At 46.0% G+C, this 14,764-nt stretch overlaps 1 protein-coding gene across 2 annotated transcripts in view; it reads right to left on the reverse strand.

Annotated features, from left to right (window-relative positions):
- Window positions 1-1,297: 1,297 nt before the first annotated feature.
- Window positions 1,298-14,764, reverse strand: part of B3GALT5 (beta-1,3-galactosyltransferase 5) — a 52,008-nt gene continuing 38,541 nt past the window's right edge. For both annotated transcript variants that reach the window (XM_041734947.1, XM_041734946.1), the window contains exons 4-6: window positions 6,323-6,482; window positions 5,964-6,126; window positions 1,298-5,188 (exon numbers count right to left, since the gene is read on the reverse strand). In XM_041734947.1, coding sequence (XP_041590881.1) covers window positions 4,253-5,188; window positions 5,964-5,999 — 972 coding nt within the window. In that variant the 5' untranslated portion in view covers window positions 6,000-6,126; window positions 6,323-6,482 and the 3' untranslated portion in view covers window positions 1,298-4,252. The remainder of the gene's footprint in view (window positions 5,189-5,963; window positions 6,127-6,322; window positions 6,483-14,764) is intronic.

The raw sequence follows: 14,764 nt of genomic DNA on the forward strand, positions 1-14,764 counted from the left end.
ATCTGTGTCTCCCATACACTTGCTCCTTCGAGCTGCCCCACTCCCTGGAAGACACCTGGTTTGCCCCTGCTGTGTAAAGGGTCCCGTTTAGTCTAAACATTTCCTGGGGTGGCTCTGGATCTGTTCTCTTGGCCTTTCACACCTCTTTCGTCCTCGCTAGGTTAAAATTTAAAGATAAATAAATAATCTATTTAAAATAAATAAATAAATAACCATGTCCCTTCTAGTCCTGGTGCATATATGTCTTCTCTGATAGTAATATGGTGTAAGCAAAATGTGGGAAAGAGGGAGGAAAATCTTTTGTTCCAAATTACAAAAAACATGGTCTCAGACTGCTGGGCATGTCATGAACAAGTCCATGGAGAGGCACGTAAAGATGTTTGTGGGGCTGCCCTACAGAGTGGTCCCCAGTCAAAACCCACCTCATTTACAGAGCCAGTAAATCTCACACAAACCCAGCTCACATCCACCCAACAAAATGTTTTAATCCATCAGCCACCACCCGGTATACCAAGGTAGATCCCAGATTGCCCCCACATGACACCTCTTGTGATCCTTGCCGGGGCCTGCACTTGTCATCTAACTGCCAAAAGAGCCTGCATACTTAATGCCATCAAAAGGTGTAGTTAAGCCCCCTTCATACCACCCACAACATGACATAAGATCCAGGAGATATGGCCCTGGTGGCACAGTCACCCAGACCATCACACAGGGCCACAGGTAGATCCCACTCCTGATGATGGAGACCCGGATGATGACAAGCACTCCCTGTAGATGCCCCACAACCACTTACCTCCCCCAGCTCCCAGCTCTCCCTCCCCAAGGCCTGTGTCTAGCTAACGGTCTTCTTAGGACTGGCAGATGGGAAGGGGACACAAGTTCAATGTCTTGATACCAATAAGACTAGAGGCAAGTAGGCTGTGGGACATGTTGCACCTCCCCTTGAAAATATTCTAAAATTCTCCAATAACCCTTATAACACTCAGCTGTCACCACAAAGGTCCAGGTGAGCTGTAGGACTGCTGAAAGCCAAAATCGTCACCTTGGTCGGATCCTTGATGGGACCAGCCAGGGAAATAACAACAATGCTATCACACAAAATGTCACAGCCACTGTGTCCACAGTGATGGCTGAAACTGGACAGGAGTTTAAGCTGATCTAAAATCATCAGACTCGGGGCACCTGGGTGGCTCAGTCGGTAAGTGCCTGCCTTCGGCTCAGGTCATGATCCCGGGTCCTGGGATGGAGCCTTGCATGGGGCTCCCTGCTCAGGGGGTAGACACTGCTTCTCCCGCTCCCTCTGTGCTCTCTCTCAAATAAATAAATAAAATATTTTAAAAAAATAAACAAAATAAAATAAAATCATTAGACTCTGGTTTCCATGGTTTTAGATCACCAATTAGCCTTAGACTATTTATTGGCTGAGCAAGGACAAGTAGGTACCATTGCAAATCCATCTTGTTTCTATGTTCATGTTTCTAGAGAGGTGGAACAATGGGCTAACATCATCCTCCAACTGGCCTCCTGGCTATATAATTTCAAGAACCCCACACCCAAACCATCTGGGACTTCATTAAGGAGTACCTGCCAGTGTCACCTGGTTCTTGCCTTGCGTTGTGCCCCGAGTGGCCATTTTACTGCTGTTTCTATTTGGGCCATGCTTCTTTAATCTACTTGTCGAATTCGTGTCCTCTGGACTACAACAGCCCCACATTCAGCTGATGTTCCCATGGGGATTCAACCCATATCCACCGGGAACCGAGTTCCCACATCAGAATTAGATCTGATAACAAGACGTTGCCATGACCTCCAATGATAGGCAGTGTCTACACCCTTGATGAGCAGATGGCCCAAGTACCATCTATCTATCGTCGTTGGCCCAAGTACCCCTTGATGATGTAGCTATAGGAGAGGAGACCTCCATCCATGTTCCCCCTGAGAAATCAGGAGGATGAAATCTCTCAGGGGGGACAAGAGATGATCTGGCACCACAGGAACAAGCCCCAGATGAACATCATCATGCACCACCGGGAGCACTTCCTGAACTGCTTTTCTTACAGAGCAGAACGAGGGTCTGACCCCACACGAGCCAGACTTAAAACAACAGCCGTGGCCATTTCCTGTTGAGGTGGGAACACACAGAGGCTCCACAAACCTGAAAAACCTCAGCTCCAAAAACACGAGCTACTAGGTGGCCTGCCAATATCAGCCAATCAGGACGAGGCACTTTTATGTCCCTTAGAGCATAAGGGCCAGGAGCGGGAACAGTGGTGGAAATGTTCCCAAACACCCCCTCTGCCCAGGGAAGCGAGGCTAATGGCTCTCTGTGGGTGCTGGGTCTCTTTCAGCTCAAGCTGTCACCCCAATAAAGCCCTGCTGGTGCCATTGACTTTTGGGTCCCACCTCATTTCTATCGTCGTTGGCCCAAGTACCCGACTGGGGTCACAGAGCCATGCCTATGCTCATGGTCCCCTACGACTGAGCTACAGGCTGAAGAGAAGGCCAGATCCTGAGTCCACCACACCGAGCCCACCAAGCCCAGTGCACACAGGGACACACACACCAGACAGGATGGACACCCAGTGGAACCAGCCCCACTGCCAGTCCCACGAGCTCCCTCATCCTCAACAGCCACCCACCATTGTCTTCCAAATCAGGGGCAGCCTTTCCACAGGACCAAGGGTCCCACAAAATCTAGGTTTCAGAAAGTGAGCACTGTCCCTGATTCTGCCCCCTGGGAAGGAGGGTTTTCTGAACATGGCTCAGCATGCTCAGAGCAGCCAGGATAAGGTAACGCATCTGCAGAGAAGCAGCAGATGATGAGGGATGTTGTTTAAGCTAATGTGGCCATGGCCATTGTGTGGCAAATACGTCCTCCTGGGCTCAGGTAGGAGCTTAGTCCAACACTGGTGGGTTACCCAGCCATGCGAGCCCTTCACTCTGAGCGCTGGTAAAGTCAAGTCAGGTAAAGTAAAAGGTAAGAACCAACCATTCCCGCAACCAGGAGCAGGGCAACTTTGCATGAAATCCCACAGCGGCCGAATGGGTAAAGGCTCCTGCCAAGCAGGACCTCGCTTCCACAGCCTACAGAACAGGCTTCTACAAGCCTCCAGGGAGAAGGAAATAGAAAGTGAGTCTCCACTCCACCAACTCACTTGTTCCTTGGCTGCCTGAGAAATTCAAAGATGAGTTTGGGTCAGGCATGGGCAGCATGCACAGGAAGACAGCCCCCCTTGGCCAGAGCTCATTTCAGCGCTCAGTGTCCGAGGGGTTCCTTGAAGGCATCTTGTCTTAAACCCACCTGAGTTCCCAGAAAAGCTCCCAGAATCTTTCACAGGCCGAGCCTTGTGCCCAGCTGCCCTCCAGTGTGACCCTGGACGCCTGAATTGCAGAGCAGGGGTATTTGAGTAAACAGATGGTTCAGAGGAGATGGCATGCCCTCAGGGAGGTCAGCAGTGTGGCCAAGAAGTCTGCTCAATAGGTCAGGCTTTGTAGCCATTTCTAAGCTGAATCTATAAAAACAGAGTTTCTGTCTAGAGATGGCCATTTCTTAGGGGCTATGGCCAGGGCTGTGCTTGCTCTGCCATGAGCTGAGTGCCGAGCTGCTCACAGGGACTCAGTATCCCTGCTGGATCCATGCAGTGAGTGAAGGAGCTGGGGGCATGTTGCTTCACCCCAGTGACACCACTAAAAGTACAAGGACTGGGAGCTCAGGTGGAAGGGACTCTTGGAAAGGGATTGAAGGATGCCACCGTCCGGCTTCCCTCTGAACCCTCCTGGACTCTACTCCCCGCCAAGGGAGGTGCGATGGAGGGGCAGGGGCTGCGCCTGGGTTCTGACAGCACTGGATTTTCATCCCTGCCTCATCGTTTGTTGGCTGCGGGGCCTGGGGACAAGGCCCTGCATTTCTGTAAGCTGCTGAGGCCTGGTGTGTAAGATGGGGGTGGCGTCACCCACCACTGCCTGGGGACACTGATCCTGGAAACGGGAAAAGGAAGGCGTGCATCAAAGGCTTAGCACAGTAGTGTAGGTAGTCAAGAGATGGCATCTGTTATTGCTTGGGCACCACGTGGTTTCATTCAGGCCTACGTGGTTGGTCAGACGTGCAGCGCTACAGGGTATCACCCTCACTGACTCTCCCTCCTCCCGCCTCGCTCTCTCCCTGCACCCCCCACGATCCTCAGCTGAAGATCTTCCAAAACTATCACTGTGGGTTGTCTCCAGCGTGTCCCCATGTGCCACCGGGCTCTCCTCAGACAGCTGGACACTCCTCTCCCGGAGAATTCTCCAGAGCCTGCCAGTAGCTCAGCATGTTGCGAGGCTTGACGAAATGGCAGGCCACAATCTTCTTAAAACGACACGTGGAAAAGGGTAACCCGTTTGGGAAAAAGGTCTGCTCGGAGTGAAGTTCCTCCAGCCTGATTTTCAGCTTGGCCAGGCAGAGTCCCACAAAGACGTCTTCGAGCTTGATGAAGGGGACGCTGTCGGAGACGTCGTACACCTGACTCGCAACGTCACTGGAGAACACGTAGCCGGTGCCCGAGCAAAAGGGCGGGTACTTATCCCATGGGTATTCGTATTTACTGACAAACCACTTGTTGGCCTTGTCCCTAATGGGAAACTCGTTCAGTTTTAAGAAGCCGGTGAAAAACCGAGTGGTTCTGTTCTTCTTGAGAAGCAGCTCGGTCAGGTAGTAGACGTTGACAAACATGTCCGAGTCCGTTTTCATCACAAACGTCGCCTGAGGACAGAAGCGGTGGATCCACTCTATGCCCATCATGGTCTTCAGGGTCAGGTTGAAGTAAGCGTCCACAAAGTCCTTCTGGATGATGTCGCGATGCCGCTGGCTTTCCTGCGCCACCACTTTGGACAGGTCCTTACTGGCTGTGGCTCCCAGAAGGAAGAAGGTTTTGATTGGCCTCCCAAGCACGTTCCTTTCTTTTCCCCATGTGTTGCGGATGACCGTGCGAACAAACACCTGTTCGTGGGATGAGGTCACCAGCAGGACAAGGAAGGGGGGATCCTGCCTGCAGTTGATATCTGGAAGCTGGAGGAAGCTGCCTCTTTCTTTCTTGAAAACAAATGGCTGGCCTTTAAAGGGAATCAGACCGTACATGCTAAAATACAAACAGAGGGCTCCCAGGACCACCAGCGAGATGTACATGAACCGCATCTTCAGGTAAGCCATCTGAAAGGAGCAAGGTGGGGTGGTCAGACCTCAGGAGAGGGAGAGCATGTTTAGCTTTGCCCTGGGAGGCCTAGATGCGGGGACACACCTGCGTCTCATGGCCCACGCTCGAGAGACTCTGCAGTCTCACTGCATACAGGGGTGGAGGGCTGTGATTCAACAGTGTGCATGGTGCCCGACAGCGTCATTCACTCCACAGCATGAGATCGGAGCACAGGGCTCCAGGCCAGCCTGCCCTTCACCCCTGGGAGTCTCAGATTACTCCTCTGAAATATGGGGCTAGGTCCCTCCAGCTCTGCCCAAACCTGACTCCATAAGCTAGAGATATTGCAAGACTGGAAGCCCTGTGCTCATCTGCATTCTTCTCTGATCAAACCAAGCCCCGTTTTATCACACCCAGGAAGAAGCAAGACCAATGTTCTGATCTGTACACTCACCCCCCTTATTTGTGGGAATCACTTACAAGATCCCCAGCAGATGCCTGAAGTCAAGCATATACCTTATAGATACTGTTTTCTCCCATACATGCATTCCTATGAGAACTTTTAGTTTTTAAGTTGGGCCCAGTAAGAGATTCACGACATTCAAGAGATTCATTAGTTATTGGATAACTAATGAATAACTAATAATAACTAATAATAAATAACCAATAATAAAACTAATAACTAATAATAAAATAGAACAATTAAATTATAACAATAAACTGTAATAAAAGCCACACGAATGTGGTCTCTCTCTCTCTCTCTCTCAAAATTCCTTATTGTACTGTACTCACCCTTGTTGTGAGGACGTCAGATGATAAAATGCCCATGTGATGAGATGAAGTGAGGTGGGTGACGCAGGCGTGAGATGTCGCGTTAGGCTACTCCTGACCTGACAATAGGTCAGAATGGGGACCATCTGCTTCTGGGCCGCGGTTAACCACAGGTGACTGAAACCTTAGAACACAAAGCTTCAGATAAGGTGGGAATTCCATACCGTGGAACACTGTCCCTGCTAGTGGTGCTTATTTTATTTGAGGGGTTGCTTCTTTAAATCTCCTGGTTCTTCCATTATGCACCCACACATCTCTGTCATTCTCAGCAAATCCAGGACTATGTTAATGTTATAAAATTAAGAAAGCAAATAACTCACTTTCTCCTGGCTCTGATGAACCTCTAGTTTGGAAGCTAAACCACAAGGTAGATTCCAAGAGGAAACTTGCCAAAGAGCTGTCAGCAAATGCCGCTGGACACTGTCCAGTTCTGGATTCACTTCATTTACCCAAAATGATGATTCCCTTTCTCAAGAGTCACTATAAGGAAAAAAACCAAAAAGAACAGAACCATTCAAATCAGCCATGCCTCACCAGCCGCACCTCACCGTTGGCTTTGCCAGCATGTTGCAGACCTATGTCACCACCTACCCAGGTGACCTTGAGGAGCATTTGGGTCCCACTCTAGTCCCACTTTTCTCTTCTGCAAAATGGGTGCAATCAAGACAATTCCACCACATGGTGCACCTGTTAACAACAATAACAGCATGCAAATATTCGAGAAGTCTGTCAGGCTTGATGTGCTAGGACAGCACCCAGAGCTCTGGAAGGGGAACCGGCAGATTCATAGGTCAGCCTCAGTCTAATGTCTTGTGCCAATCATTGACCTTCCTACATAACAGTCTGTGGCTAACGCCTACAGAATTTAACACAGGGAAGAGATCCACCAGTTCTCAACTTACCATCCCGGTCTTCAAAATGTCATCCTGGGAGGAGCTCAGAGGGGCCATCAGGAGAAAAAAAAAACAACTAAGTGGAGGAAAGAAAGCTGATGGCAAAATAGGAACTTGAAATTTCATTCAGTTAGAATTGTTCCAAATACATTCACCACAAAAGTTGTGGAACAGTGATGGAAACTTCCAGGACCAGCTAACTCTCTGGAGGCCAACTTAGTCTGGCTCTGTTCTTCATGACCCCAAGAAGGTCTTGTCCAGCTGGAGCCCCACCTATTTCAGAGAAGTCGCTGTGGGAGGCAAATGGATGGCAAGAATGCGTCTGAGCCACGCCTTGCAGGTTGCTGAGAATTCTATTTCCTTCTTCCTTATTTGTGGGAATATTTACAGGGCTAGGATGTGTGGTTTATTCTGGCTGAGGAAGAGGTAAGGGGAATCAAATTGCATTTACCACCACAACAGATTTTTAAAAGAAACATAAAAATCAAGTCAAGAGAAATATAATGATATTTCTCTATTTTGCTTCCTTTCTCAGATAAGTTTGCTCTTCTTCAGTAGATCGCCTCACCAGTAAACCTTAAAATCTCATTCCCGTAGGGCACCTTTTCTCAGGATCCTTCACATGGATCTCAATCCCCAGGGATGGATGCTCAGCTCACTGACTGTATTGGTCTCTCATTAGACACCAAACAGCATCTATGAGACAGAGCAAGTGGCATGGCCCAACCGGCCAAAGCTCCCTGGGGTCATTTATTTTCATGTGCAGTTGGAACACACTTCCTACCTGAGTGATGTGACCAAGAAGTTATACCTCATTTCCCCATTTACACCTTTGATTGAGGCTCTATGTTGTACTACAAGGCCCCCCTGAAGGGGCTTTGGGAAGGGCACCTAGCATCAATAAGGAACGGAGTGTAGAACAGTACATTTTAGAAAAGGAAATATTGGGGATCCCTGGGTGGCTCAGCAGTTTAGTGCCTGCCTTTGGCCCAGGGCGTGATCCTGGAGTCCCAGGATCAAGCCCCACATCAGGCTCCCTGCATGGGGTCTGTTTCTCCCTCTGCCTGTGTCTCTGCCTCTCTCTCTCTCTCTCTCCTTCTCTCTCTTTCTCTGTCTCTCATGAATATATAAATAAAATCTTTTTTAAAAAAAGAAAGAAAGAAAGAAAGAAAAGGAAGTATTTATCCCCCAGATTCTGTCCCTCAAAGTTTGGCTAAGAGGCAGGAACCCTTAGCATATAAAGCAGCTCTATGGACATAGCCATGAATAGGCAACTATCTCTGCTATGGAAGCCCCATCTTCACAACACACCTGGCCAGCCTGTGTAGCCTACCCACCCAATCAGGAATGGAACAACAGTTTATTTAGCAGATTCTGGATACCAGGCTTTGCTCTTCCAATCTACAGGCAATAGACACAGACACAGAGCCTCGGAACCGGAGTAGATAAGTACTGTGCATGAATTATAGATCAAGGCAAGCCAGAGGTGGCAGGCCCCTTCTTATCTCTCCTCTGCCTCCCCGCCCTCCCCAGGATCCTGTGCAGGTGTTACTTCAGTTCTAGGCTGGGGTCACTGTGTGCCCCTTCTGGGCCAGAGTGCCCAGAGGGCCAGAAGCATGCCGTCCTAATACTCGAGGCTGTGCATAGATTAGACACTGGGCACTTTAGAATTACAGTGGAATAGCACAAAGCTAGGGGCTGTCTGTGGGGAGCCTGGAAGTCAGTGTCTTAACTCCATCAAACAGAGGGTCCCTTCCCAGGCCAGGTGGGTAGGACTCCTAACCTAAGGCTACAGGGCCTAAAGTCAAAGGGATTAGAAGTCCACATCCCCAAGGGCTAGAAAGGCAAAGTCAGTCTGCAAAGTTAAGTTTAATGAGGCTGGGGGGAAAGGGGTGGGGCGGTGGCAGGGACAGGAGAAAACATCCTGGATCTGAAAAAAGGATGATGAATGTAACCTCATAAAATACCATCAGGAGACTTCAAAAGCAAGCCACAGAAAGGGAGAACATATGTGCCATACATATATCTGAAAAAGGACTATCAGTCAGAATACATTGAGAACTTCTATAGATCAATGAGGAAAGCACAAAAACAAAACAAAACAAAAAAAACCCCACAATCTTAAAAATTGAGTTGTAATTCTCCAAAGAAGACATACAAATGGCCAATAGACACATAAAAAATGCTCAACATCACTTGGCATCAGGGACATACAAATCAAAACCACAATGAGATACCACTTCAGAACGTCAGAACAGCTAAAATTAACGTTAGGAAATGACAGATGTTGGCAAGGATGCAAAGAAAGAGGAAGCCTCTCACACTGCTGGTGGGAATGCAAGCTGGTGCAGCCACTCTGGAAAACAGCATAGAAGTTCCTCAAACCTAAAAATAGAGCTACCTTATGACCCAGCAATTGCACTACTAGGTATTTACCCAAAATATACAAACACAGTGATCCAAAGGGAGACCTGCAACCCAATCTTTATAGCACCAATGTCCATAGTAACCAAAGTATGGAAAGAGTCCAGATGCCCATCAACAGATGAATGGATAAAGAAGATGTGGTATCACACACACACACACACACACACACACACACACACACACACAGGACTACTACTCAGCCATAAAAAAATGAAATCTTACCATTTTCAATGATGTGGATGGAACTAGAGGTTATTATGCTAAGCTAAATAAGTCAGTCAGAAAAAGACAATTATATGATTTCACTCATATTTGGAATTTAAGAAACAAAGCAGAAGATTAAAGAGGAAGGGAGGGAAAAATAAAATCAGAGAAAATCAGAGAGGGAGACAAACCATAAGAGACTCTTTAACTCTAGGAAACAAACTGAGGGTCACTGTAGAGAAGGTGGGTGGGGAATGGGGTAACTGAGTGATGGGCATGAAGGAGGGCACGTGATGAGATGAACACTGGGTGTTATATACAACTGATGAATCACTAAACTCTATCCCTGAAACTAATAATTCACTATATGTTCAAAGTAATTGAATTTAAATTAAAAATAAAATGAATTGTGAACATATATTTCACAAAAGAAGATATTTAAATGGCCAAAACCCAAGAAAAGACATCACTAATCATGAGGGAAATGCAAATAAAACCACAATGAAGAACCACTGCCACCCATGAAGATGACTAAAAGGAAGTGAGATGTTGGAAAGCCCTATTTATTTGGCAGCATCTACTGTGGGGAAAGCTATATGATCTGACTCAGCACACCACACCTGAGCTCACACCCAACAGAAATGATGTGTGGCCAAGAACATGCAGAGCACATTGCTGCCCTTAATAACCAAAACCTGTGCTCTCTGTCTGGGTCCAACCAAGAGAGAGAAAGCACACAGTAATTCAAAGGGATCACACTATAAAGTTCCTCTACAGAGAAAGGGGAACCTTCTTACACTGTTGGTGGGAACGCAAGCTGGCACAGCCACTCTAGAAAACAGTGTGGAGGTTCCTCAGAAAAGTTGAAAATAGAGCTACTCTACCACCCAGCAATTACACTACTGGGTATTTACCCCAAAGGTACAAATGGATCACCCCTTTGGTGATCCAAAGGGGCACCTGCACCCCAATGTTTATAGCAGAAATGCCCACAATAGCCAAATTGTGGTAAGAGCTCACCAACACATAAATGGATAAAGATGTGGTCTATATATACAATGGACTACTACTCAGCCATCAAAAAAATGAAATTTTGCCATTTGCAATGATGTGGATGGAACTAGAGGATATTAGGCTAAGTGAAATAAGTCAACCAGAGAAAGATAATTATCATATGATCTCACTCACATGTGGAATTTAAGAAACAAAACAGAATCATAGGGAAAGAGAGGGAAAAATGAGACAAATGAAACCAAAGAGGGAGACAAATCATAAGAGACTCTTTATCATAGGAAACAAACTGAGGGTTGCTGGAGGGGAGGGAGTAGGGATTGGAGTAACTGAGTGATGGGCATGAAGGAGGGCACCGGATGGGATGAGCACTGGGTGTTATATAAGACTAATGAATCACTGAACTCTACCTCTGAAACCATTAATACATTGTATGTTATTTAGTTGAATTTAAATAAAATTTAAAAAAATAATCATTCCTCTAACAAGGGATCTGAGTGATGACCAATTATCAATAAACAAAGAGATCTCTAACAGAGGAACAGCAGATATAAGGAGCAGCACTGCCTCTGGTGCTTAAGATGAAAACTCAAGGAAAGTCCCAAAATCCAGGCCAGAAACGCAGACCTCTGTGACAAGGACACAGTCTGGTCCACTGACAGGAGAGAAGTCACTATGGGCCCAGAGCCATTTTCAAGATTAGTCAAAAAAAAAAAAAGAGCGACTTCGGAGCCAAGAGGCAATACATTAATAAATGACATGAATGTATACAAGAAATTTCCATCAATAGTAGAGTGGGTCAATGAAATGTTACATAGCCGTTAAAAAATACAAACTTTTGATATACCCACTATGTATTAATCTGACAGATGTTATGTTGAATGAAAGCAGCCAGACATGAAAGAGTATGTTCTTCATGATTCCATTGATAAGAAGTTCAAAACCTGGCAAAATGTATAGATGATAATAGAAGTCAGAATAGAAATCAGGTTTGGTGGAGGGATTATTAACCAGGAAAGGGCACAACTACCCTTCTGGAGAGTTGGCCATATTTTATTTTTGATCTGGATGGTGGTTACATATGTAAAAATTCATTGAGCCGTACTACCAAGATTTGTGTACTTTGCTGTATGTTATTCACATTAATAGTTTCTTTTTTAGAGATTTTATTTATTTATTCATGAGACACAGAAAGAGAGGGAGAGAGAGAGAGAGAGACGCAGAGACACAGGCAGAGGGAGAAGCAGGCTCCATGCCAGGAGCCCGAGGTGGGACTCGATCCTGGAACTCCAGGACCACGCCCTGGGCCGAAGGCAGGCGCTAAACCACTGAGCCACCCAGGGATCGCCCACATTAATAGTTTTGAATAATTTCCAATAAAAATAAATCTCTGAAAAGGTGATATCTTCTGTAAAATAGGCTGAATTGATTTACCACAAAGTCTGATTTTTTTCACAGTGCATTTCATGGGCCAGCGCATCACATCACAAAAACATTTTGTGTCTGGGTCTTAATTTATAATGATGACTGAATAACAACCCAAACAAGTCAATGTTATTGAAAGAAAAACATCAATGTTGGGGCACCTGGGTGCTCAGTGGCTGAGCGTCTGTCTTCGGCTCGGGTCGTGATCCCAAGATCCTGGGATCAAGTCCTGCATAGGGCTCCCGACGGGGAGTCTACCTCTCCCTCTGCCTGTGTCTCTGCCTCTCTCTGTGTGTGTCTCATGAATAAATAAATTAAATTAAAAAAAAAAGAAAGAAAACATCAATGTTACTTATAGTTCTCTTAGAAACAAGAGACCTGGCTTGTCATGCTGGGCCATAGGAGGGTCACAAGTTTTGGTCAGGAAACAGAAACAAGAGCAACAGACAGGTCCAGGTCATGGCTTTTATTGAGTATTTTTATGGAAAACCTGACACATGGCAGGTGAACAGATGAGGACAGGCTAGTTTGAGTAATTCTGGCAACTGGCTGTCATGTGGCCCCTAGGTACCTGGTACCTGGCCCTGGGACCATTAAGGCAGAGGAATCGCATCTCCTGAGGAAATAGGGCCAGAGGAAGTGTGGCTCTGGATGGATTCGTTTGCATATTAAACGCCAGGTCCTAGCTGGGCCCTTTCTTATTTCTAAGAATGGGCTCACCCTGGGAGGGGCAGTCCCTCCCCAGGCAGAAATAAGGTGTCGAAACATAATATATAGAAAATTAAGAACAGGATTAATACGACTCTGGGAAACAAAGTCTGGGACTAGCTTTTTCTGAAAACTCTAAAATGTTGACATCTACTTTACCATTATCAGTTGGCCAGATAAGGAAGACAGTCCCCCCACCCCCTATCTAAGAGCAAGGTTTCTACGATGATTCTGCAATATTGCATTCATGGTCAAATCAGTACCTACCCCACTTTCTGTTGGAAGCCAGCTCAAGAGGCTACAGAGCAGATTTTAGAAGACTCTTTTTGTTAACTTCTGGTAGCCTGCTGGGATGGAAAGATGGGGGAATTTGGAAAAAGATCTTGTTCACATTTGGCTCCGTCAACACAGTGGTATAAATTGGCACCAGGGTACTTCTGCGCAGCAGACCTGTGTCTTTGTCTCCAATTGAGATCATAATGTCTGCCCCACAGTGTGGCTGGAAAGCACTATATGCAGGGCAATAATTATTTCTGTCTTGGTTCTAATCAAAGTGTGCCTTTTGGTAGTATCAATTCATAATTCGACTCTTCTCTTCAAGCTCCATCTTGCTAGAGGTATTTGGCCCAGTTCCTCGTCACAGACAAGTGAGTCATAGACACCCCATGTGCTGTCCACGGGGTGACCCAAACTCAAAGAAGAGTGGTCTAGAAGGTGCCTGAAGAGCCTTACTCTTGGCTGGCTGCTCCCAAACATATAGGATTACCAAGGACATCAACGATGTTGAAATACATTTATCAAAAATCATTTTTAATACCATGGACTTTCTTCAGAGAGTTAGAACAAATTATTTTAAGATTTGTGTGGAATCAGAAAAGACCCCGAATAGCCAGGGGAATTTTAAAAAAGAAAACCTTAGCTGGGGGCATCACAATGCCAGATTTCAGGTTGTATTACAAAGCTGTGGTCATCAAGACAGTGTGGTACTGGCACAAAAACAGACACATAGATCAATGGAACAGAATAGAGAACCCAGAAGTGGACCCTGAAATGTACGGTCATCTAATATTCGATAAAGGAGGAAAGACTACCCATTGGAAGAAAGACAGTCTCTTCAATAAATGGTGCTGGGAAAATTGGACATCCACATGCAGAAGAATGAAACTGGACCACTCTCTTTCACCATACACAAAGATAAACTCAAAATGGATGAGAGATCTAAATGTGAGACAAGATTCCATCAAAATCCTAGAGGAGAACACAGGCAACACCCTTTTTGAACTTGGCCACGGTAACTTCTTGCAAGATACATCCACGAAGGCAAAAGAAACAAAAGCAAAAATGAACTATTGGGACTTCATCAAGATAAGAAGCTTTTGCACAGCAAAGGATACAGTCAACAAAACTAAAAGACAACCTACAGAATGGGAGAAGATATTTGCAAATGACATATCAGATAAAGGGCTAGTTTCCAAAATCTATAAAGAACTTATTAAACTCAACACCAAAGAAACAAACAATCCAATCATGAAATGGGCAAAAGACATGAAGAGAAATCTCACAGAGGAAGACATGGACATGGCCAACATGCACATGAGAAAATGCTCTGCATCACTTGCCATCAGGGAAATACAAATCAAAACCACAATGAGATCCCACCTCACACCAGTGAGAATGGGGAAAATTAACAAGGCAGGAAACCACAAATGTTGGAGAGGATGTGGAGAAAAGGGAACCCTCTTACACTGTTGGTGGGAATGTGAACTGGTGCAGCCACTCTGGAAAACTGTGTGGAGGTTCCTCAAAGAGTTAAAAATAGACCTGCCCTACGACCCAGCAATTGCACTGTTGGGGATTTACCCCAAAGATTCAGATGCAATGAAACGTCGGGACACCTGCACCCCGATGTTTCTATCAGCAATGGCCACAATAGCCAAACTGTGGAAGGAGCCTCGGTGTCCATCGAAAGATGATGGATAAAGAAGATGTGGTTTATGTATACAATGGAATATTACTCAGCAATTAGAAACGACAAATACCCACCATTTGCTTCAACGTGGATGGAACTGGAGGGTATTATGCTGAGTGAAATAA

The sequence above is a fragment of the Vulpes lagopus genome, chromosome 20 (assembly GCF_018345385.1).
Source record: "Vulpes lagopus strain Blue_001 chromosome 20, ASM1834538v1, whole genome shotgun sequence".
In the NCBI taxonomy this organism is placed as follows: domain Eukaryota; kingdom Metazoa; phylum Chordata; class Mammalia; order Carnivora; family Canidae; genus Vulpes; species Vulpes lagopus.